This window comes from Muntiacus reevesi, chromosome 2 (genome assembly GCF_963930625.1).
Source record: "Muntiacus reevesi chromosome 2, mMunRee1.1, whole genome shotgun sequence".
Classification (NCBI taxonomy): Eukaryota; Metazoa; Chordata; class Mammalia; order Artiodactyla; family Cervidae; genus Muntiacus; species Muntiacus reevesi.
This window is the reverse complement of record NC_089250.1, coordinates 197342265-197368217: the sequence shown is the minus strand read 5'-3', so window position 1 is coordinate 197368217 and position 25953 is coordinate 197342265. Positions and strand designations below refer to the sequence as shown.

The 25953-nt window shown below is 40.0% G+C and overlaps 1 protein-coding gene across 1 annotated transcript in view; it reads left to right on the top strand.

Annotated features, from left to right (window-relative positions):
• Nucleotides 1-25953, top strand: part of DNAH3 (dynein axonemal heavy chain 3) — a 241660-nt gene that overhangs the window by 194094 nt on the left and 21613 nt on the right. Inside the window, exons 52-54 of the mRNA XM_065924469.1 lie at nt 6117-6315; nt 17938-20079; nt 25091-25316. Coding sequence (XP_065780541.1) covers nt 6117-6315; nt 17938-20079; nt 25091-25316 — 2567 coding nt within the window. The remainder of the gene's footprint in view (nt 1-6116; nt 6316-17937; nt 20080-25090; nt 25317-25953) is intronic.

Below are 25953 nucleotides of genomic sequence, written 5' to 3'. Positions count from 1 at the left end.
ATGCTGGGCCAAAGCTGAAATGACACTCAGTTGTGGATGTGTCTGGTGGTGAAAGTTAAGTCCAATGCTGTAAAGAACAGTATTGCATAGAAACCTGAAATGTTAGATCCAAGAATCAAGGTAAATTGGATACGGTCAAGCAGGAGATGGCAAAAGTGAACATCGACATTTTAGGAATCAGTCAACTAAAATGGACAGAAGTGGGTGAATTTAATTCAGGTAACCATTATATCAACTACTGTGGGCAAGAATTCCTTGGAAGAAATGAAGTAACCCTCACAGTCAACAAGAATCCAAAATGCAGTACTCGAGTGTAATCTCAAAAAAGACAGAATGATCTCGGTTTATTTCCAAGGCAAACCATTCAGCATCACAATAATCCAAGTCTATGCCCCAATCATTAATGCTAAAGAAATTGAAGTCAAATGGTTCTATGAAGACCTTTAAGACCTTCTAGTTCAGTTCAGTCACTCAGTCATCTCTGACTGTTTTCGACTCCATGAACCGCAGCACGCCAGGCCTCCCTGTCCATCACCAACTCCCAGAGTTTACACAAACTCATGTCCATTGAGTCAGTGATGCCATCCAACCATCTCATTCTCTGTCAACCCCTTCTCATCCCACCCTTAATCTTTCCCAGCATCAGGGTCTTTTCAAATGAGTCAGCTCTTCGCATCAGGTGGCCAAAGTATTGGAGTTTCAGCTTCAACATCAGTCCTTCCAATGAACACCCAGGACTGATCTCATTTAGGATGGACTGGTTGGATCTCCTTGCAGTTCAAGGGACTCTCAAGAGTCTTCTCTTCTACCACAGTTCAAAAGCATCAATTCTTCAGCGCTCAGATTTCTTTATAGTCCAACTCTCACATCCATACATGACCACTGGAAAAACCATAGCCTTGACTAGATGGACCTTTGTTGGCAAAGTAACGTCTTTGCTTTTTAATATGCTGTCTAGGTTGGTCATAACTTTCCTTCCAAGGGGTAAGCGTCTTTTAATTTCATGGCTGCAATCACCATCTGCAGTGATTTTGGAGCCCAGCAGAATAAAGTTAGCCACTGTTTCCAGTGTTTCCCCATCTGTTTGCCATGAAGTGATGGGACCGGATGCCACAATCTTAGTTTTCTGAATGTTGAACTTTAAGCCAACTTTTTCACTCTTCTCTTTCACTTTCATCAAGAGGCTCTTTAGTTCTTCTTCACTTTCTGCCATGAGGGTGGTGTCATCTGCATATCTGAGGTTATTGATATTTCTCCCAGCAGTTTTGATTCCAGCTTGTGCTTCTTCCAGCCCAGCATTTCTCATGATGCATACTACATATAAGTTAAATAAGCAGGGTGACAATATACAGCCTTGATGTACTCCTTTTCTTATTTGGAACCAGTCTGTTGTTCCATGTCCAGTTCTAACTATTGCTTCCTGACCTACATACAGGTTTCTCAAGAGGCAGGTCAGGTAGTCTGCTATTCCCTTCTCTTTCAGAATTTTCCACAGTTTATTATGATCCACACAGTCTACAAGACCTTCTAACAAGACCAGTCTACAAGACCTACTAACACCAAAAGCATGTCCTTTTCATCACAGAGGATTGAAATGCAAAAGTAGTAAGTCAAGAGATACTGAAGTAACAGACAACTTTGGCTTTGGAGTACAAAATGAAGCAGGGCAAATGCTAACAGTTTTGCCAAGAGAACACACTGGTCATAGCAAACATCTTCTTCTAACAACACAAGAGACGACTCTATACATGGACATCACCAGATGGTCAATACTGAAATCAGCTTGATTATATTTTTTGCAGTTGAAGATGGGAAAGCTCTATACAGTCAGCAAAAAAAAAAAAAAAAAAAGATCTGGAGCTGACTTTGGCTTGGATCACAAGCTCCTTATTGCAAATTCAGCCTTAAATTAAGGAAAGTAGGGAAAACTATGAGGGTATTCAGGTATGACTTAAATAAAATCCCTTATGATTATACAGTGAAGGTGACAAATAGATTCAAGGAATTAGATCTGATAGACAGAGTGCCTGAAGAACTATGGACAGAAGTGCATAACATTGTACTGAAGGCAGTGACAAAAACCATCCCAAAGAAAAAGAAATGCTAGAAAACAAAGTGGTTGTCTGAGATGCTTTAAAAATAGCTGAGGAAAGAAGAGAAGTGAAAGGCAAGGGAGAAGGGGAAAGATATATACAACTGAATACAGAGTTTCAGAGAATAGCAAGGAAAGATAAGAAGACCTTCTTAAATGAACAATGCAAAGATATAGAGGAAAACAATTGAATGGAAAAAAATAGAGATCTCGTCAAGAAAATTGGAGATAACGGGAATATTTCATGCAAAGATGGGCATGATAAAGGACAGAAACAGTAAGGAGCCAACAGAAAGAAAAGAGATAAAGGAGAAGTGACAAGAATACACAGAAGAACTATTTTTAAAAAGTCTTAGTGACCTGGAAAACCATGATAGTGTGGAAACTCACTGAGAGCTGGACATCCTGGAGTGTGAAGTCAAGTGGGCCTTAGGAAGCATTACTACAAGCAAAGCTAATGGAGGTGATGGGATTCCAGCTGAGCTATTTCAAATCTTAAAAGATGATGCTGTTAAAATGCGGCCGTCAATATGTCAGCAAATTTGGAAAGTTCAACAGTGGCCACAGAACAGAAAAAGGTCAGTTTTCATTCCAATCCCAAAGAAGGGGATGCCAAAAAATGTCCCAACTACCATACAATTGTGCTCATTTCACATACTAGTAAGCTTATACTCAAAATCCTTCAAGCTATGTTGCAGCGGTATGTGAACTGAGAACTTCCAGAGATACAAGCTGGGTTTAGAAAAGGCAAAGGAACCAGAGGTCAAATTGCCAACATCCATTGGACCATAAAGAAAGCAAGGGAATTCCAGAAAAACATCTGCTTCTGCTTCATTGACTACACTAAAGCCTTTGTGTGGATCACAACAAACTGTGGAAAATTCTTAAAGAGATGGGAATACCAGGCCACCTTATCTGTCTCCTGAGAAACCTGTATGCAGGTCAAGAACCAACAGTTAGAACTTTACATGGAACAACAGACTGGTTCAAAATTGGGAAAGGAGTATGTCAAGGCCAAATATTGTCACCTTGCTTATTTAACTTTAATGCAGTGTTGTTGTTGTTTTACAGTCACTAAGTTGTGTCCAACTCTTTCCAACCCCATGGACTGCAGCACGCCAGGCTTCACTGTTCTTCACTATCTTCTGGAGTTTGCTCAAACTCATGTCCATTGAGTCAATGATGCCATCCAACCATCTCATCCTCTGTCACCCACTTCTCCTCCTGCCCTCAATCTTTCCCAGCATCAGGATCTTTTCCAGTGAGTTGGCTCTTCACATAAGGTGGCCAAAGTATTGGCACTTCAGCTTCAGCATCAGTCCTTCCAACCATATTGAGGGTTGATTTCCTTTAGGATTAACTGGTTTGATACTGGAGTGGATTGCCATTCCCTTCTCCATGGAACCTTCCTGACCCAAGGATCGAACCTGGGTCTCCCACATTGCAAGAAGATTCTTTCCTGTCTGAGCCACCAGGGAAGCCTAATTGGCTATACATCAATACAAAATAAAAAGTTTAAAGTTTAAAAAAAATGCTGGCTTTAAACTCAACATTAAAACAAAAAACTAAGATCATGGCATCTGGTCCGATCACTTCATGGCAAATAGAAGGGGGAAAAGCGAAAGCAGTGACAGATTTTATTTTGGGGGTCTTAAAATCACTGCAGACAATGACTGCAGCCATGAAATTAAAAGATGCTTGCTCCTTATAAGGAAAGCTATGGCAAACCTAGATAGCATATTATAAAGCAGAGATATCACTTTTCCAACAAAGGTCCATGTAGTCAAAGCTATGACTTTTCCAGTAGTCATGTATGGATGTGAGAGTTGGACCATAAAGAAGGCTGAGTACCGAAGAACAGATGCTTTTGAACTGAGGTGCTGAAGAAGACTCTTGAGATCCCCTTGGACTGCAGGGAGATCAAACCAGTCAATCCTAAAGGAAATCAACCCTGAATATTCATTGGAAGGACTGATGCTGAAGCTGAAGCTCCAATACTTTGACCATCTGATGTGAAGAGCCGACTCACTGGAAAAATCCTCATGCTGGGAAAGATTGAATGCCAAAGGACAAGGGGACAGCAGAGGATGATATGGTTAGATAGCATCCTTGACTCAATGGGCATGAATTTGATCAAACTCCAGAACATAGTGAAGGACAGGGGAACCTCGCATGCTGCAGTTCACGTGGTTGCAAAGAGTTGAACACAGCTTAGTGACTGAACAACAAAAGAGGCCTTTTGAGTCATTTGATGAACAACCTTGCTGGAACCCAGGCCTTACCCCTTAGGAAAGAAGCAGAGCCATCACAACATTGGGAGGCATAATGTGACAGTGGGCCATAAAGAAGGCTGAGTGCCAAAGAATTGATGCTTCAAATTGTAGTGCTGGAGAAAACTCCTGTAAGTCCCTTGGACAGCACGAAGAGCAAACCAATCAATCCTAAAGGAAATCAACCCTGAATCTTCATTGGAAGAACTAATGCTAAAGCTGAAGCTCCAATACACAGATACATGTAAGAAGGTGGAACCTCTTTTATTTTGTTTGCTTATCAACATAAACCTGCAAGACATAGATTTTGACACATGCTGCTTTTGACATTCTCGTGAAATTTCACTTCAATCATGACTGTGTTATCACTCCCTGGGCTGGGAGACTATCAGGAAATTCACTGAGTGGGGAGCCGGGGGCCCAAAGTTGGAACTTGGCTCAATGTCTAACTGGTTTTGTGGCCTTGGTTAACTCATTTTTTTCTCCCAAGACCTCATTGTTTTGTTGTTGTTGTTGTTGTTGAAGGGAAAGGATTGGACTGCTAAATACAGTTGCATTTACAGGAGATTGGGTCCAGCCTTCCCCACCCCATCCCCACCTCTGGCCCCACAGATACCAAAATGCTCAGATGCTTAAGCCCCCTGCCTTCTGGATCTGTGGTTCCGAATCCACAGTTAGAGAGGGACAGCTGTAATCTATACAGAATTTTATAATGTTGAGATTTCCTTTTAAAAAAAAAATTGAGATATAATTCGCATACCACTAATAGTCACCTTTTAAAATCATGCAACTCAGGGTTTTTTTTTAGTATATTCACAAAGTTATACAGTCATAATCACTATGTAATTTTAGAACATCTTCATCACCCAAAAAGAAACCTACATCCATTAGTAATCACTAGCCGTTTCTTCTACCCAGCCCCTGTCAACCACTAACCTACTTTCTGCCTATATGGATTTTCCTTTTATGCACATTTTATGTAAATGGAATCATATAACAGGTGCCACTTTGTGTCTATCTGGCTGGTTTCACTTAGCTTAACGTTCTCAATGTTTATCCATGTTGTTGCATGAATCATTATTTCATTTCTTTTTATGGTTGAATAATATTCCATTGTATTAGTTTTGTTTTTAAACAAAGAAATAATGAACAAAACATATTCTGTTCTCTTTTTCCCAGGACTCACTACCCAGCTCTAGTCTTTATCCCCATTCCTCATCCTTAAACTCTGGCCTTAAACATCACCCTGTCCCCAGGTTCACCCCTATCCCATCTCTGAGCTACAGTGCATCCCAGACTCTCACCCTATCTCTGACATTCTCCCACCCCTCATGCCTTATTCTTCCCCAAGCTTGCCGTAACCCCCTTCCCATCTGTCACTCACAAATAGGCTTCATTTTTTACTTAATCTCTCAACCCATCGTTGATCAGTTGGTATGAAGTCACTCATGGCATATACCCCTTGGGAATTAATTAAAAACCAAAAGCTTGATTTTGTAAAAGATTATAGGCCAGGTAAATTCTCAAATGTCCAAGGCATCCAAACCACAGCTCCCAAATGCATTCATGCTTCCCTGTGGCCTTTTGGAGCCATCCTTGCATGCAAACCTCCAAGAGAAGACACTGTCCTGGAAGGACACTGGGGCAGGAAGCACCTCTTCCCACTTCTGCTGCTTCTTCCGGGAGCAGAACTTGCTTCACCCTCAGTATACCGGGCGCCAGGCCCTCACCCTTCTATCCCCGTGCTTCTACAGAACGAATGTGAAGGGGACCTGGCAGAGGCGATGCCGGCACTCGAGGCTGCACTTGCTGCGTTGGACACTCTGAACCCAGCAGATATCTCACTGGTGAAGTCGATGCAGAACCCACCTGGTCCTGTCAAGCTGGTCATGGAGAGCATCTGTGTGATGAAAGGGCTGAGACCAGAGAGGAAGCCGGACCCCAGTGGCAGCGGTAACCCCTTCCAGCACCCTTCCCAAACCAGAGGCGTACAGAGACTGCTCTCTCCTGACAGGAAGGGTGCCAGCATCCCCACTCATCCCGCCCCAGGCCTGCAGGCCGTACCGTGGTGTCTTAGGGGAAATAAGATGGGCCCCAGGATTTCTGTGTTGTCACTTGTGTTTCTTCACCATCCTCTCTCCTCTCAGTCAGTAAGGAAAACACAGGCATCTTTAGGTGAAGCCAAACTCAGTCCAGGCCCCTGCCTACAAATTGTTACAAAAATGAAGGTCATGCAGACAAGAGGACTGATAGGGAGCAAGCACACACAGTAGTATGTGGGTAAGAGAGAGGGAGAGAAACAAAAGAGCTAGAGAGAGAAAGATAAAGGAGAAAGTGAGAAAAAGAGAGAGACACTGAAAGAGATAACCAGAGGAAAAAGGAGACAGAGACAGAGAAATGGAGAGAAAGATAGTGAGACTGAGAGAGAAATAGAGAAACCTGGACACCTAGATATACGCACATGGGCATGAAGAGATCATAAACAGAGACAGAGAGAGGTCGGGGTGAAAAGAAATCTGGAGGAAGAAAGACAAACACAGGGAGGGGTGCATGGGGGAGTGAGAGACTCTTACAGTGTCAGGTACCGATGACAGAGAAAGATATTGGCAAGAGAGAAAAGTAGAAATAAGCTAAGACCCAGAAAAGCTGAAAGTGAACAATGGAGACCCCCCTCCTCCAAGAGATACAGAGACATATAAAAATAGAGAGTGAGTGGGAAGAAAATAGACCAGAAAGAAGAGAAATAGAGACAGGGAAACAAAAACACACACAGAGAATGGTGGTAGGAGGTGAGGTGGAGCATGAGCTGCTGGTGAAGGATTAGAGGAAGAAAGACAGGGATAAAGGAGGCAGAGAGTGAAACTGACAGGCCTGAGGAAGACCAGGATACAGAAACTCAGAAGATGGGAGAAAAGGATAGGAGAGAGAGAGGAAAGTTGATATAATAGAGCCTAGAAGCATGAATAAGTGAAAATTCATTCTTAAAATTTAAATTAGATGTAGAAGCTTGCACTAAAATCAGTGTCTTAAAACTGAACAAGGACTTTAAAAACCATCTCCCGTGATATTTCTTGCCTTTTGAATCCTTGTATCCTTCAAACAGTCCCGCTATTCCTCCATTGCCTCTGAAATGTTAGAAATGCCTGATCCCTCCTTTGGGAGACTCTGGCTTCTGCTTCCCAGTGAATAGCATTCCCTCTTCCTTGGCTGGTTTCAGGACACAAACCACATGAAGAAATGCAGAGATGATCAGAAATGGACAAATAGGGAGAGGATGCTACAGGAGACTCCTCTAGGGAAGCACCTGAGGCGTAATAAGTTAGTCTGAGTAAAGATGAGCTAGCCAGTGCTTTTCCACTCTGACTGTACCCTGGTATACCTGGGAACTTAAAGAATGCTAAAGCTCCTAGCCCCACTCCTAGAGATTCTTATTCCTTTAGCTTAGGGTGTGGCCTGAGCATTAGTATTTTTCTTAAAGCTCCCAGGTGACTCTAAGGTACAACCAAGATTGAGAACTACTGAAATATGCAAAGCAGGGTCAGGTCTCAAAAACCAGTTCTCTTCTTCGATCATTGATGTTGGCCACAGGATGCATCATCCACTTGTCTTATTTTAAAATTGAAGTGAATTTTGTGTATTAGTCACAAAATAACTCACAGAATTTAGCCAGTATATTGGAATGGAGCAAAAGCACAAATGAATTTTGTACTTAGTCGCTCAGTTGTGTCTGACTCTTTGAGACCCCTGACTGTAGCCCACCAGGCTCCTTTGTCCATGGGGATTTTCCAGACAAGAATACTGGAGTGGGTTGCCATATCCTCCTCCAGGGGATCTTCCCAACCTAGGTCTCCGGCATTGCAGGCAGATTCTTTACTGTCTGGGCCACTAGGGAAGCCCAAATTAGCTTTCAATACCTTAAATTTAAACAAAGCAGATCATTTCCTAGGATAGAAACAAAAGCTTTCATTGGAAACATTTGTTTGGTGTCTAAGCTTGCTTTAGAAATAGGATATATTTGACCTGTTGTATCTAATACAATATCTCAAGTACAACTCTTCTTTTTTTTACTTTTTATTTTGTAGTGGGGTTTAGCTGATCAATATTGTGATAGTTTGAGGTGAACAGTGAAGTGACTAAGCCATACATATACAGGTATCCTTTGTACCCCAAGCTCCCCTCCCATCCAGACTGCCACATAACATTGAGCAGATATTTTTTGATGAGTGGAGCTTGGCAAGGGTTTATCATCAAAAAGAGTGACTTATTTCTAACACATTGACACAAGGAGCACTTCCTGGGATGGGATCAGGGCTCACTCATTTATTAGTCATCATGAGAGGTGCTAAGGTGAACAAAGGCCCTGTTTCATTTCGGGGCAGGCTGAGGACAGCCCTCTGTCTGGTTGCAAGTCTGCAAGTTGCTTACCCCACCCTCACTCTTTCTCTGGAGACACTCAGTCACTCACTCACTCACTGGAAGGACTGATTCACCCCAGGGCTGACAAAACATGCTCTATCAGACCCACCTCCCATATTTGGAAAAGAATTTTCAAAGTATTAATACATGCTTATGGATCCGGTTGCCCTCTTCATGTATGACTGGGGAAAAGGGCAACATTCATTAAATTCATGTTAAAAACTGATAATCAAGCACTGTGCCAGATTGTAATAAACACAGAAGGAGCAAACAATTTTTAAAATATATAATTGATTTACTATATTAGTTTTAAATGTACAACTAGCGACTCAAAATTATTATAGATTATAGATTAGGCTATAGATTGTTATAGGTTATCTAGATTATAGATATAATCTATCTATAGAGATTATATAAAGTTATTATAAAATACTGACTATATTCCCTATGTTGTACAATATATTCTTTAGCTTACTTACTTTAATCATAGCAGTTTGTACTGCATAATCCCCTGCCTTTATATTGCTACTCTCCCTTCCATCTCCCCACTGGTAACCACTAACTTTGTTCTCTATATCTGTGAATCTGTTTCTGTTTTGTTGTATTCATTCATTTGTTTTATTTTTTAGATTCCACATATAAGTGATAACATATAGTACTTGTCTTTTTCTTCCAGATTTATTTCACTAAGCAATGTCCTCCAAGTCCATGCATGTTGCTACATGGCAGTATTTCATTCTTTCTTATAGCTCAGTAATATTACTTTGTGTTCAATATCTTCTTAATCCCATTATCTCTTGATGGGCACTTGGGTTGTTCCCATATCTTGGCTATTGTAAATAATGGTCCATCGCTTCTCGGCCTTTTGGCTAAGATCAAGTATAGTAAGTAATGGTCCATGAACATTGAGGTGCATATATCTTTTTGAATTACTGTTTTTGCTTTTTTCCAGATATGTATCCAGGAGTGGAATTGCTGGATTGATTTTTAGATTTTTGAGGAGCCTCCATACTGTTTTCCATAGTACCTGCACCAATTTACATTCCCACTAACAGTATTTGAGAGTTCCCTTTTCTCCACATCCTCTCCAATATTTGTTATTTGTGGTCTTTTTGATGATAACCATTCTGACAGGTGTGACATGATACCTCATTGTGGTTTCAATTTGCATTTCTCTAATAATTAGTGATGTTAGGCATCTTTTCAGTGTGTGTTAGCTATCTGTATGTCTACTCGGGAAAAATGTCTATTCAAGTCTTCTGCCCATTTTTTGATTGGATTGTTGTTTTAAATGTGGAGTTGTATGAGCTGTTCATAGATGGGTATTAGCCTCTTACTGGTCATACAATTTGCAAATAATTTCTCCCATTTCAGTAGGTTGTCTTTTTGTTTCGTTCATCATTTCCTTTTCTGTGCAAAAGCTTTTAAACTTAATTAGGTCCCATTTGTTTAGTTTTGTTTTGCTTTTGTTTCCTTTGCCTTGGGAGAAGAATACAAAAAATATTGCTTTGATTTATATCAAAGAGCGTTCTGCCTATATTTTCTTCTAGGAGTTTTATGGTTTCTAGTCTTATATTTAGTTTTAAATCCATTTTGAGTTTATCTTTGTGTATGGTGTTAGGAAGTGTTCTGATTTCATTCTTTTACATGGAGCTGTCCAGTTTTCCCAGCACCATTTATTGAAGAGACTATCTTTTCCCTGTTGTTTATTCTTATCTCCTATGCTGTGCTTAGTTGCTCAGTCATGTCTGACTCTTGGTGACCCCATGGACTGTAGTCCACCAGGCTCCTCTGTCCATGGGGATTCTCCAGGCAAGAATACTGGAGTGGGTTGCCATGTCCTCCTCCAGGGGATCTTCCCAACCCAGGTCTCCCACATTGCAGGTGGATTCTTTACCATCTGAGTCACCAGGGAAGCCCTTTTTATTTCCTATATCATGGATTAATTGACCATAAGTGAGTATGTTTATTTCCGGGCTGTCTATTTTGGCCCATTGATCTTTGCATCTGTTTTGCTGTATCAGTCGTATACTGCTTTGATTACTGTATTTTTGTAATGTTGTCTGAAGTCAGGGACTGAGATGACTTCAGCTTTGTTCTTTTTTTCTTGATATTGTTTTGGCTACTCAGGGTCTTTTGTTGTTCTATGTACATTTTAAGATTATTTTTTCTAGTTCTGTTTTTAATATTTTGAAAGGTTTTTACATTAGATTGCTTTGGGTATGTGGACATTTTAATATTAATTTTTCAATTCATGAGCATGGGATATCTTTACATTTATTTGTACCATCTTCAATTTCCTTCCACAGTGTTTTTTTTTTCCCATTTATTTTTATTAGTTGGAGACTAATTACTTTACAATATTGTAGTGGTTTTTGTCATACATTGACATGAATCAGCCATGGATTTACATGTGTTCCCCATCCCGATCCCCCCTCCCACCTTCCTCTCCACCCGATCCTTCTGGGTCTTCCCAGTGCACCAGGCCTGAGCACTTGACTCATACATCCAACCTGGGCTGATGATCTGTTTCACCTTAGATAATATACATGTTTTGATGCTGTTCTCTCAAAACATCCCACCCTCACCTTCTCCCACAGAGTCAAAAGTCTGTTCTGTACAGCTGTGTCTCTTTTTCTGTTTTGCATATACAGTTATCGTTACCATCTTTCTAAATTCCATATATATGTGTTAGTATGCTGTATTGGTCTTTATCTTTCTGGCTTACTTCACTCTGTATAATGGGCTCCAGTTTCATCCATCTCATTAGAACTGATTCAAATGAATTCTTTTTAACAGCTGAATACACAGTGTTTTATAGTTTTCATGGTATAGGTCTTTCACCTCCTCGGTTAAGTTTATTCCTAGGTATTTTATTCTTTTTGAAGATTTTAAGGAGATTGATTTCTTGCTTTCTCTTTCACTATTAATGTATAGAAAAACAACAGATTTCTGTATATTAACCTCATATCCTGCAACATTACTGAATTTATTTTTCAGTTCCAATAATTTTTCATGGAGACTTTAGGGTTTTCTATATATAATATGTGTCATCTGGAAATAGTGACAGTTTTCCTTTTCCCCTGCTAATTTGGATGCCTTTTGTTTCTTTTCCTTGCCTAATTGCTGTGGCTAGGACTTTGTTTCATTGATCTTTTCTATTTCTATCTTTATTTTATTTCTCTTTCTTTGATCTTTATTGTTTCCTTCCCTCTGCTAACTTTGGGCTTTGTTCTTTTTCTGATTCCTTTAGTTGGCAGGTTAGGTTGTTTATCTGAGATTTTTCTTGTTTCTTGAGGTATGCCTATATCACTATAAACTTCCCTCTTGGGCTGCTTTTGTTTTGTCCCATAGATTTTGGAAAGTTGTATTTTTCTTTTCACTTGTCTCAAAGTATTTTCTGATTTCTTCTTTGATTTCTTCACTGATCCACTTTTAGTAGTATGTTTTCATGCTTTTACCATTTTTCTCCTGTAATCATTTTTCTAGTTTCATATTGTTGTGATCAGGAAAAAAAAAAGTTTGATATAATTTCTAGCTTCTTAAATTTGTCAAGACTTGTTTTGTTGCCTAGCGTGTGATCTATCCTGGAGAACATTCCATGAGCACTTGAAAGGAATGTGTATTCTTCTGGTTTGGGTTGGAATTTCTTCTAGATATTATTAAGTCCAATTGGTCTAATGTGTCATTTAAGACCTCTGTTTCTTTATTGATTTTCTCTCTGGATGATCTAATTATGTAAGTAAACTGTTTCTAAAGTCCCCTCCTATTAGTGTATTAATGTCAATTTCTCCCCTATGTCTGTTAATATTTGCTTTATATATTTGTATGATCCTATATTAAGTGCATATATGTTAACAGATGTTATATTTTCTTCTTGTATGGATCCCTTTATCATTATACAATGGTCTTGTTTTTCTTTTGCTATAGACTTTGTTTTAAAGTCTATTTTATCTGATATGAGTGTTGCTACCCCCACTTTCTTTTCATTTTCATTTTCTGAAATACCTTTATCGTTCTCTCATTTTCAGTCTGTGTGTCTTTAACTCTATGAAGAATCTCTTATTAGGAGCAGTCTTGGGTTGTTTTTGTTTTTGTTTTTTTTTTTAATCCAATCAGTCATTCTATGTCGTTTTATTGGAGAATTTAATCCATTGACATTTAAAATGATAATTGATAAGTATAAACTTATTGACATTTTGTTACTTCTTTTCTGGTTGTGCTTGTAGTTTTTCTCAGTTATGTTCTTCTTTTAGCCTCTTCCTTTATGGTTTGATGGTTTTCTTTTATCCTTATACCCTGTTCCTTTCTATTTATTGTTGTATCTATCATAGATTTTTGATTTGTGGTTACCGTGGGGGTAGTATGTGTTGACCTATAAAGTCTGTTTAAATCTGTTGTTTAAATCTGTTTAAATCTGTTTAAATCTACTTGTTTAAATCTGATAGTCATGTAAATTCAAATACATTCTAAAATATTTATATTTTCACTCCCCTCCTCCATGTTTTGTACTTTTGATGTCATATTGTACATCTTCATGTTTATCCCTTAACTGTTTGTGGTAGTTATAGTTGATTAAACAATTTTTGTCTTTTAATCCTCATACTAGCTTATTTAAGTGATTGATCCACAGGCTTTACTATATATTTGCCTTTCAGTTCAGTTCAGTTCAGTTCAGTCACTCAGTCATGTCCGACTCTGTGATCCCATGAATCGCATCACACCAGGCCTCCCTGTCCATCACCAACTCCCGGAGTTTACTCAAACTCATGCCCATCGGGTCAGTGATGCCATCCAGGCATCTCATCCTCTGTCGTCCCCTTCTCCTCCTGCCTTTACTAGTGGGATTTTCCCTTTCTTATAAATTCTTACTTCTTGTTATAGCCTTTTCTTTCCACTTAGAGAAGACTCTTTAACACTTCTTTTAGATTTGGCTAGTATTGATGAAATCTTAGGTTTTGCTTGTCTGAGAAGTTTTTATCTCTCCTTCAATTATGAATGATAGTATTGCTAGTAGAATATCCTAGGTTGTAGGGTTTTTCCTTTCAGGACTTTAAATATGTAATTTCACTGCCTTCTGGCTTGCAAAATTGCAGCAGAAAAATCACCTGATACCCTTATGGAGTTCCCTTGTATGTGACTCGGTCTTTCTTTTGCTGCTTTTAGAATTCTCTCTATCTTTAAGTTTTTGCCATTACAATTATGATACCTCTGTATCACCTCCTAGGGGCACATGTCCCAACCTGATTGCTTCTCCTCCCTTCCTACACATGATCCTTCCTACACAAAGATCCATGTGGATCTTTGTTTACAGACTTGATTGTCAAAGAGTCTTCCTGCCAGTCTCCAGGTGGTTTTCAAAGAAATTTGTTCCACATGTAGATGTATTTTTCATATGTTCATGGGGGGAAGTAAGCTCAGTATCATACTACTCTGCAATCTTGTGCCCTCCCCCAGAAGGTTATAGCTTTGAGGGAGAAGAACACAGCTAAAACTAAACCAAAAAAAAAAAAAAAAAAAGTCACAAATTGCCATTTCTGGCAATATATAAAGCATTTATGGATATTCTAGCCTCTGAGGTGAAAGAAAATTCTCCATAGTTCAGTTCAATTCAGTCACTCAGTCGTGTCCGACTCTTTGTGACCCCATGAACCACAGCACACCAGGCCTCCCCGTCCATCACCAACTCCCAGAATTTACCCAAACTCATGCCCATTGAGTCAGTGATGCCACCCAACCATCTCATCCTCTGTCAACCACTTCTCTTCCTGCCCTCAATCTTTCCCAGCATCACAGTCTTTTCAAATGAGTCATGGATGCCATGATCTTAGTTTTCTGAATGTTGAGCTTTAAGCCAACTTTTTCACTCTCTTCTTTCACTTTCAAGAGGCTCTTTAGTTCTTCTTTGCTTTCTGTCCTGAGGGTGGTGTCATCTGCATATCTGAGGTTATTGATATTTCTCCCAGAAATCTTGATTCCAGCTAGGGCTTCATCCAGCGTTTCTCATGATGTACTCTGCGTATAAGTTAAATAAGCAGGGTGACAATATACAGCTTTGACGTACTCCTTTTCCTGTTTGGAACCAGTATGTTTTTCCATGTCCAGTTCTAACTTGCTTCCTGATCTGCATACAGGTTTCTCAAGAGGCAGGTCAGATGGTCTGGTATTCCCATCTCTTTCAGAATTTTCCACAGTTTATTGTGATCCACACAGTCCAAGGTGTTGGCATAGTCAATAAAGAGAAATAGATGTTTTTCTGGAACTCTCTTGCTTTTTCAATGATCCAGCAGATGTGGGCAACTTCATCTCTGGTTCCTCTGCCTTTTGTAAATCCAGCTTGAACATCTGGAAGTTCACAGTTCACATATTGCTGAAGCCTGGCTTGGAGAATTTTGAGCATTACTTTACTAGTGTGTGAGATGAGTGCAATTGTGTGGTAGGTTGAGCATTCTTTGGCATTGCCTTTCTTTGGGATTGGAATGAAAACTGACCTTTTCCAGTCCAGACCTTTTCCATCAGGAATTTGCGGCCACTGCTGAGTTTTCCAAATTTGCTGACATATTGAGTGCAGCACTTTCACAGCATCGTCTTTTAGGATTTTAAATAGCTCAAATGGAATTCCATCACCTCCACTAGCTTTGTTTGTAGTGATGCTTCCTAAGGCCCACTTGACTTCACATTCCAGGATGTCTGGCTCTAGGTGAGTGATCACATCATTGTGATTATCTGGGGGGTGAAGATCTTTTTTGTACAGTTCTTCTGTGTATTCTTGCCATCTTTTCTTAATATCGTCTGCTTCTGTTAGGTTCATACCATTTCTGTCCTTTATTGAGCCCATCTTTGCATGAAATGTTCCCTTGGTATCTCTGATTTTCTTCAAGAGATCTCTAGTCTTTCCCATTCTATTGCTTTCCTCTATTTCTTTGCACTGACCACTGAGGAAGGCTTTCTTATCTCTCCTTGCTATTCTTTGGAACTCTGCATTCAAATGGGTATATCTTTCCTTTTCTCCTTTGCTTTTCACTTCTCTTCTTTTATTTGTAAGGCCTCCTCAGACAGCCATTTTGCTTTTTTTATTTCTTTTCCTTGGGGATCATCTTGATCCCTGTCTCCTGTACAGTGTCATAAACCTCCGTCCATAGTTCATCAGTCACTCTATCAGATCTAGTCCCTTAAATCTATTTCTCACTTCCACTGTATAATCATAAGGGATTTGATTTAGGTCATACCTGAATGGTCTAGTGGTTTTCCCCACTTTCTTCAATTTCAGTCTGAATTTGGCAATAAGGAGTTCATGATCTGAGTCACAGTCAGCTCCCAGTCTTGTTTTCTTGTTTTTGCTGACTGTATACAGCTTCTCCATCTTTGGCTACAAAGAATATAATCAATCTGATTTTGGTGTTGACCATCTGGTGTTGTCCATGTGTAGAGTCGTCTCTTGTGTTGTTGGAAGAGGGTGTTTGCTATGACCAGTGCATTCTCTTGGCAAATTCTATTAGCCTTTGCCCTGCTTCATTCTGTACTCCAAGGCCAAATTTGCCTATTACTCCAGGTGTTTCTTGACCTCCTACTTTTGCATTCCAGTCCCCTATAATGAAAAGGACATCTTTTTTGGGTGCTAGTTCTAAAAGGTCTTGTAGGTCTTCATAGAAACGTTCAACTTCAGTTTCTTCAGTGTTACTGGTTGGGGCATAAACTTGGATTACAGTTATATTGAATGGTTCGCCTTGGAAATGAACAGAGATCATTCTGTCGTTTTTGAGATTTCATCCAAGTACTGCATTTCAGACTCTTTTGTTGACTATGATGGCTACTCCATTTCTTCTAAGGGATTCTTGCCCACAGTAGTAGATATAATGGTCCTCTGAGTTAAATTCACCCATTCCATAGAGAGGTGTCTTTTAAAGTAAGCCTGAAGTTTGTTCAGTAGCCAGCTAGATGCCATTTACAACCTAGGTGAAGAGCTTATGTTAGGGAAGCACTTGGGATCATCAGGAATTTGAAGGAAGCTTCTTGTAATTAAAGACCAGGGAGCAAGACAAAGATGAGGCAAAGATGGCAAGCAGTTTGGGATTTGAGATCTTTTATTTTTTCAGAGTGGTTTTAAGTTCATGGAAAAATTGAGTTGAAGATACAGAAATTTCTCATATACCCCCTGCTCCTACACATGCATGTTGTTCAGTCACTCAACCATGTCCAACTCTTTAAGACCCCATGGACTTCGCTTACCAGGCTTCCCTGTCCATCACCATCTCCCAGAACTTGCTCAAACTCAGCTTCATTGAGCTGGTGATGCCATCCAACCATCTTGTCCTCTGTCATCCCCTTCTCCTCCTCCCTTCAATCTTTCCCAGCACTGGGGTCTGTTCAAATGAGTAGGCTCTTCACATCAGGTGACCAAAGTATTGAAGCTTCAACTTCAGCATCAGTCTTTCATATTCAGGGTTGATTTCCTTTAGGATTGATTAGTTTAAGCTCCTTGCCATCCAAAGGAGTGTCAAGAGTCTTCTTCAACACCATGGTTTGAAAGCATCAATTCTTTGGCACTTAGCCTTCTTTATGGTCCAGCTCTCACATCCATACATGGCAATTGTAAAAATCATAACTTTGACTATACAGACCTTTGTCACAGACATATGTGTAGCCTCCCTTATTATTAATATCTCCCACCAGAATGGTATATTTGTTATAGTTGATGAACCTACATGGACACATCTTATCATCCAAAGTCCGTAGATTACATTAGGGTTCACTCTTGGTGTTATACATTCTATGAACTTGAATAAATATGTAATGACATGTATATTCTCTGCCCTAAAATTCCTCTGTAAGATCTTGGGTTTTTTGTTTTTTTGTTTTTTTTTTTTTTTTGCTAAATATGAGTAGCAGCTGCAGGGCTGCCAATATGTCTTAATAGTAGTCTTATCTCTTAGCTAATAGAAAGTTACTACATAACACAAGGAGCTCATCCCAGGGCTCTGTGACAACCCAGAGGGGTAGGATGGGGGTGCTTGGAGGGAGGCTCAAGAAGGAGGGGATATGTACTTCTGATTGATTCATGTTGTTGTATGGCAGTAGCCAACACAACACTGTAAAGTAATTATCCTCCAATAAACATTAAAAAAAAATAGTTTTATCTCTACTTCTTTCCTCAAACAGGTAAAATGATAGAAGATTACTGGGGGGTATCGAGAAAGATTCTCGGAGATCTGAAATTCTTGGAAAGTCTCAAGACATATGACAAGGACAACATTCCCCCAGTTATCATGAAGCGAATCCGGGAAAGGTTTATCGATCACCCAGATTTCCAGCCTGCTGTAATTAAAAATGTATCATCTGCATGTGAGGGTCTGTGCAAGTGGGTGAGGGCCATGGAGGTGTATGACCGTGTGGCCAAAGTGGTGGCTCCCAAACGGGAGCGGCTGAAGGAGGCTGAGGGGAAGCTGGACACACAGATGCAGAAATTGAACCAGAAGCGAGCGGAGCTGAAGCTGGTGGAAGACCGCCTCCAGGCCCTGAACGACGACTTTGAGGAGATGAATATCAAGAAAAAGACATTGGAGGGAAACATTGAAATCTGTTCCCAAAAGCTGATCAGGGCAGAAAAACTGATTAGTGGTCTTGGAGGAGAGAAAGACAGATGGACAGAAGCCGCTCGGCAGCTGGGTATCCGTTACACTAATCTGACGGGGGATGTGTTGTTGTCCTCTGGGACCGTGGCTTACCTGGGGGCCTTTACTGTGGATTATCGGGCTGAGTGCCAGAAGCAGTGGCTGGCCCAGTGTAAGGACAAGGTCATCCCTGGCTCCACTGACTTCAGTCTTAGTAACACACTAGGAGATCCTGTAAAAATTCGTGCCTGGCAGATTGCTGGGCTTCCCATTGACTCCTTCTCCATTGACAATGGCATCATTGTATCCAATTCCAGACGCTGGGCTTTAATGATTGACCCTCAGGGGCAGGCCAATAAGTGGATCAAGAATATGGAGAAAGCAAATAAGCTGTCAGTCATCAAGTTCTCGGATACCAACTATGTGAGGACGCTAGAACACGCTCTGCAGTTTGGTGCCCCAGTCTTACTAGAAAATGTTGGGGAAGAGTTGGATGCCTTTATTGAACCCATCTTGCTCAAGTCCACATTCAAACAGCAAGGGGTTGAGTACATGAGACTTGGTGAAAACATCATCGAATACTCCAGAGATTTTAAGTTATATATCACAACCCGTTTGAGGAACCCACATTACCTCCCTGAGGTGGCCGTGAAAGTCTGTCTCCTCAACTTTATGATCACTCCCTTGGGCCTCCAAGATCAACTCCTTGGCATCGTGGCTGCCAAGGAGAAGCCAGAACTTGAAGAGAAAAAGAACAAGTTGATTGTGGAAAGTGCCAAGAACAAGAAACATTTAAAGGAAATTGAAGATAAGATATTGGAGGTCCTTTCCCTTTCTGAGGGCAATATACTTGAGGATGAGACTGCTATCAAAATTTTGTCTTCTTCCAAAGTGCTGTCTGAAGAAATCTCTGAGAAACAGGAAATTGCTTCAGTGACAGAAACACAGATCGATGAGACCCGTATGGGCTACAAGCCAGTGGCTGTTCATTCTGCCACCATCTTCTTTTGTATCTCTGACCTGGCCCACATTGAACCCATGTACCAGTACTCCCTGACATGGTTCATAAACCTCTACATGCAGTCTCTGGCCCATAGCAAGAAGAGCGAGGAACTAGAGCTACGAATTGAGTACATCATTGATCATTTCACCCTCAGTATCTACAACAACGTCTGCCGCTCTCTGTTTGAGAAGGACAAGCTGCTTTTCTCCCTCCTCTTGACAATAGGAATCATGAAAGAGAAAAAGCAAATTAATGAGGAAATTTGGTACTTTCTTCTAACTGGAGGCATTGCCCTGGACAACCCTTTCCCCAACCCAGTTTCTGAGTGGCTGTCTGAGAAGGCATGGGCAGAAGTGGTCCGTGCATCTGCATTGCCAAACCTGAATGGCCTTATGGAACATTTGGAACAAAATGGTAATGAATGGAAGTTCATCTATGACTCAGCCTGGCCCCATGAGGAAACATTCCCTGGATCTTGGAAGTTTCTTGAAGGCTTGGAGAGGATGGTGATCCTCCGATGTTTGCGGCCTGACAAAATGATTCCAGCCATTCGGGAGTTCATTGCTGAACACATGGGAAATGTATACATTGAAGCCCCTACATTTGATCTCCAGGGGTCCTACAATGATTCCAATTGCTGTGCACCATTAATATTCGTGTTGTCTCCAGGTGCAGACCCAATGGCAGGTAAGGGTAGAATGTTGTGTGAGGAATATTAATAGATGGATAACAATAGCTTGTCCCTATTGAGCAGGAATCTCAAACTCAAATGGCTTTGAAGGGCAATCCGGTTAACAGACTAAGGCAGGGCTGGAACAACATAAGACTTCTTTTCTGGCCTAAAGAGGCAGCTCATCTGTATTGTACCATTTGATAATGTGATCTTAGGATGACCAGATTATCTGCTTCTTCAAAAGAAACAAGAAAGGTAGAAATCACCCATTTAAAAAAAAAATTATTTATTTGGCTTTGTCAGGTCTTAGTTGCAGCATATGGCATCTTCCTTGCATCTTGTGGGATCTTTCATTATGGTGTACTGGCTTAGTTACTCAGTGGCATGTGGGATCTCAGTTCCCTGACCAGGCATTGAACTTGTGTCCCCTGCACTGCAAGGCAGACTCTTAACCAGACTCTTAACCCTGGACCACCAGGGAAGACTCTTAACCAGACTCTTAACCCTGGACCACCAGGGCAGTCCAGAAATCACCCATTTTAAAATCTTGATAACTCATTCAATTTTTTTCTTAAAAACTTTAAGAGGGCTAGCCAGGGCTAGATTTAGCCTGGTGACTGCTAGTTTATCACCTTTGTCTTAGACCATTTTCTCAGACCATTGTTTCTTTCAGCTATGCTTTTCTCTCTTTTTTGAATCTTTAAATTTTTTGAGTAATTAATGCCTCATATAGTAAAAAAAAAAAAAAAGAAAATGCAAAAAGCATAGGATTATGGTTCCATTAGGACCATTTTGTTACCTCAACAGACATTTGGCAAAGTGGGAGGACATTTTTGTTCTCACAAAGAGGGGGTACTACTGGCATCTAGTAGGTAGAAGTAAAGGATGCTGCTAAATAGCCTACAATGCCCAGGACAGCCCCCACGACAAAGGATTATCCAGACCATAATGTAAATAGTACTGGGGTTTAGAAGAGTGAAAGGTACATCTTCCTCCTAACTCTCTCAGAAACAACTGCTACTAGTAGCTTGCATAATTTTCCAGAAAGTGTGTGTGCATGTAAAGGGATATGAGTTATTGATAGAAATAGATTAGTTTTCTATTCTGTTAGGGGATCTCAAAGCTTGAGTTTTCTCTGTTGTTGAATGAAAAAAGAATACCAGAAATGTAAGTGACAAGATTGGCAGTTCTTCTGTGAAAACTGAGAAATTTGACATGTATTCTGACCTTGTTAGAAAGCCTGCTCTTCAGAGAAAATCAGAAGAAGGAGCTGAAATGAACTGGTACTTTTCCAGGTTCCAACACTTAAATTATTGTTACTGTCAAAGCTCAATTCATGACCCCTTACTAGCATCTTGCTTCTTCCCTTGTGTTGTTTCTGTGGTAGGCTGATATAGGAAAAATGAGGGGAAACTAGGAAAAGCAGAGAAAAGAAATGGAAGAAAGAGTAGAATATCCTCTGTAAAATGATGATGTGTTGGGAGAGAACAGGCCTGTAAAATCTAATGGTGTATATAGCTTATTCCTGTCCCTCCATACTAGAGGCTTCATCAGATTCAGCTTGGATGATGTCCCAGGCATCCACAGATGCTGCGTCTGGTTGTCCTTTATCATTAAGATTGATCACTGGGTTCAGGAGTTGTCAGCGTGATTCACGTCAATACTCCTCTACCGCCTCCTTTATAAAATTTCCCATCAGCCTTTCACCTAATATGGTGGCTCTCACTCTTGGCTGCACTTTGAAATCACCTAAAGAACTTTAAGAAAATCTCCATGAAAAAACAAATACTGTATGGTATCACTTATATGTAGAATCTAAAATATGGCACAAATGAACCTATCTATGAAACAAAACCAGACTCACAGACACAGAGAAAAGACTTGTGATTGCCAAGGAGGGGTTGGAGAGGGAAGGCTTGGAAGTTTGGGGTTAGTAGATGAAAATTATTGTATATAGAATGGATAAATAATAAGGTCCTACTATATAGCACAGAGAAATATACTCAGTATCCAAGGATAAACCATAATGGAAAAGAATATAAAAAAGAATGTATATATAACTGAATCAGTTTGCGGTATAGCAGAAACTAACACTACACTGTAAATCAACTATATGCTTTGATAAAAATATATTAAAAGCAGCCAGTGAGAAAAACAAGATAACCTATAAAGAACAGCAGTTAGACTAGCAACCAGTGTTTCAATAGCAACAATGCCATTTGTGGAATAATGCCATCATGGTGCTAAAGGAAAATACACAAACATAAAATCTATTTTTCAGGAATGAGAATGAAATAAAGAGAACTCTTAATTAAAAACCGAAAAAAAAAGAAAGAAAATCTTCATGTGCAGGCCTTGCCTTCTACCAATTAAATTAAAATCTTTGTAGGTTAGACCCAGGCATTGTGTTTTATAAAACTTTTCAGGTAATTTCAACATGCAGCCAGTGTTGGGAACCAATGGCCTAATGGTTTTATTGGCCTTAGAAAATCATTACCCAGATGCATTATTTCATTAGGGACTGCAAAATGATGAGAATTTAATTCTATCATTCCTCCCTCATAAATTGGCTGGAATTCTTCCATAAAGAATTTTTCTTTATCAACTCTTTGGTTTACTCAGGCAGCAAAGGTTCTTGGCTCATGCTCTATTTACCAGCTTTCAGAGTAATGAAAGCAATAAGAAGGTGGTTTTCTGGTGCATTTATTAGTGCTTGGGTTTTAACATAGTGGATGTTTCACATATAGTAGTGTTTTACTCCACTCCTGTCATTCTTCTTTTTGATGTTCAGATTATTCATCCTTTGGCCTATTAGAATTAGGAGTACCTCCATGGCTATATGCTTTTCACATAACCCCAGTGGTTTTGATAACTTTCTTGCTGTGTAGAACTACCATATATCTTTCAGGCTTATCTTGAACAAATGTTTCTCCAAGGAACTCCAATTCCTTTATTGGGTCATGGTATTTGGAAACCTAGGGTTCCTGTCACTACTGAGTACATCATTGACTGCAGACCTTACTTTCCACTCATTCTCTTTTTGGCTACATCCGACCTGCTTTTTTTTTAATGCTAATTTTTTAAATGTATTTCTTTTTGGTTGCAATGGGTCTTCATTGCTGCACATGGGCTTTCTCTAGTTGTAGCGAGCGGGGGCTACTCTTCATTGCAGTGCATTGAGGAGGTTTCTGTTGTTGAGGAACACAGTCTCTTGCACATGGGCTTCAGTAGTTGCAGTGCATGAGGCTCAGTAGTTGTGATGCACTGGCTCAGTGTTGCTCTGTGACAGTCTTCCCAGACCAAGGATAGAACCCATGGCTCGAAGGACTTCATGTGATCTTTAGGTTTTCCTGGTGGTTCAGATGGTAAAGAATACACCTGCAATGCGGAAGACCTAGGTTTGATCCCTGGGTCAGGAGGATCCCCAGGAGAAAGGAATGGCTACCCACTCTAGTATTCTTGCCTGGAGAATCCCATGGATAGAGGAGCCTGGTGGGTTACAATCCACAGGGTCACAAAGAATCAGACACGATGGGAGAGACTAACACTTCCATGTTGAATTTTTATCTTCAGTAACAATGCTTTCCATTTCTAGAAGTGTTATTTTTTTTGTTCCAAATTCACATATTTTTTTCCCATAGAAGTCTGAAATTTAGGCTACTGACTCAGGAAGCAATGCAGAAGCTTGTCACTGGCCTAGAGCCTGGGTAAAAACAAAAAAGCTACAATTCTTCGGTGAGAAATTAAAATACCAAGCCTAGGCTACTTGCAGCTGAGGGTTTTAGACTTATAGTACCCTGTGGTATGGGATTCTCAAGCTGAGAAATTTTCCTGTAAAACTGATCCAGAATGGGGAAACCCTGGGGACACTAGTGTTTGTATATGCAAAATTGTTATGTGAGGGCACCCCTTAAACCCACGGCATGTCAGTCTCCCACAGAATAACACAAACTTGCTGATTGTGAACTGACAATAAGAAAAATTACAATCTACATGAGGAAACACATCACTATAAGGGATAATCAGCACATTGAACAATTAAGAGAATTAATACCCCCCAGGATTATGGGGATATTATGGACTGAATTTGCCCCTCCCAAGTCTATATGTTAAAGACATAATTCCTAATACCTCAGAATGTGACTGTATTTGGAGATAAGGTCTTTAACTAGTTAATTGTGAGGTCATTAGGGTAGGTCCTAATCCAATATAACTGGAAGATTAGAACACAGATACACTGACAGGGAGAAGTCCATGCAAGGACACAACGAGAAGATGATGTGAGGAGAAAATGGCCACAAACAAGCCAGGAAAAGAAGCCTCAGAGGAAACCAAGCCTTCCAGCACTTTGATTTTTTATTTCTAGCCTCCAGAACAGAAAGAAAATAAATTTCTGTTGTTTAAGTCATCCAATCTTTAGTTATTTGTTATGGCAATCCTAGCAGATTAATATTGTCTCTGGGGCAGACCATAAAAGACACACACCTAAAAATCATCAAAGAAAAAAAAACTCACAAAAAAATATAACACTGGCTCCCTCTGAGGAAGAGATATGTGAAAGAGACCTACTCGAAATTTCACTGTCCAAATACCAGTTTTCCTAGTAAGTTTGTAAAAGCCCAGTTCCTAAATTAACTTACTTACAAAGCAGAAATAGAGTCATAGATGTAGAAAACAAATATAGTCACCAGCGGGCAAGGAGGGTAGGGATAAACTGGGAGATTGGGATTGACATACACAGTGCTATATATAAAATATATAACTAACAAGGACCTACTGTATACCACAGGGAACTCTTTTTAATATTCTGTAATGACCTATGTGGGAAAAGAATCTAAAAAAGAGTGGATACATGTATCTGTATAATTGATTCACTTTGTGGTACACTTGAAGCTAACACAGCATTGTAAATCAACTATACTCCAGTAAAAATGAAATGTAAACCCCCTCTTCTGTGTTGTTATTGTTAATATGGTCTTAAGTAGCCTGTTCTCTTTCAAAAGTTCTTTTTTTTCCTGATCTCAGGCCTGCTGAAATTTGCTGATGATCTTGGCATGGGAGGTACCAAAACACAGACCATCTCCCTTGGCCAAGGCCAAGGCCCTATTGCTGCCAAAATGATCAACAATGCCATCAAAGATGGGACCTGGGTGGTCTTACAGAATTGTCATCTGGCCACAAGCTGGATGCCTGCTCTGGAGAAGATCTGTGAGGAGGTGATTGTTCCTGAGAGTACCAACATGGGATTTAGGTGAGATGTTTTCCCACCAGTGTGCCTCTGGGACCCAATCTTGAGCTCCAGATGTCACGGTAATGACTGGGAATCCAAACAAATTACAGTTCAACCCTTAAGAAGCTCTCAGTCTTAAAAAAAAAAAAAAAAAAAAAGAAGAAGTTCTCAGTCTAGTAGAAGGCATAATGTTGATACCATGCAGTACCTGCTATATTTGTTTAAACAAGAATGGAAAACGAAGGAAAAGTTGAGGAAGGCTTTGAGTGTTGAAAGATCAATAGGAATTTTCCAGGAAGGCCATTCCATACAAAAGGGACAGCATTTGTAAAAGCAGAGGAAACACCAAGCAGTTATCTTGTGATTCTGGGGTATATGCTGTGAGAAACTGTTGTAGGGAGGTGATGTGATATGTGTCTGAAAAGATAGATTTAATACCAACAAATTAGTTTTAAAACTTATTGGTCCAAAAAAAAAAATCCCACCTGTAGTCTAGCTACTTGCTCTATCTTCTATTTCTGGAGATCCATGGAATTTTAATCAATATTGGAAGCAGCCATTTGTTTTCTATGAACTTTAAAGTCCAGCAAGACTAGGCCTAAATTTTTGCATTTAGAGAATGATGAGATGAACCAGATAGGCTTTGAAGTCTTTTAAC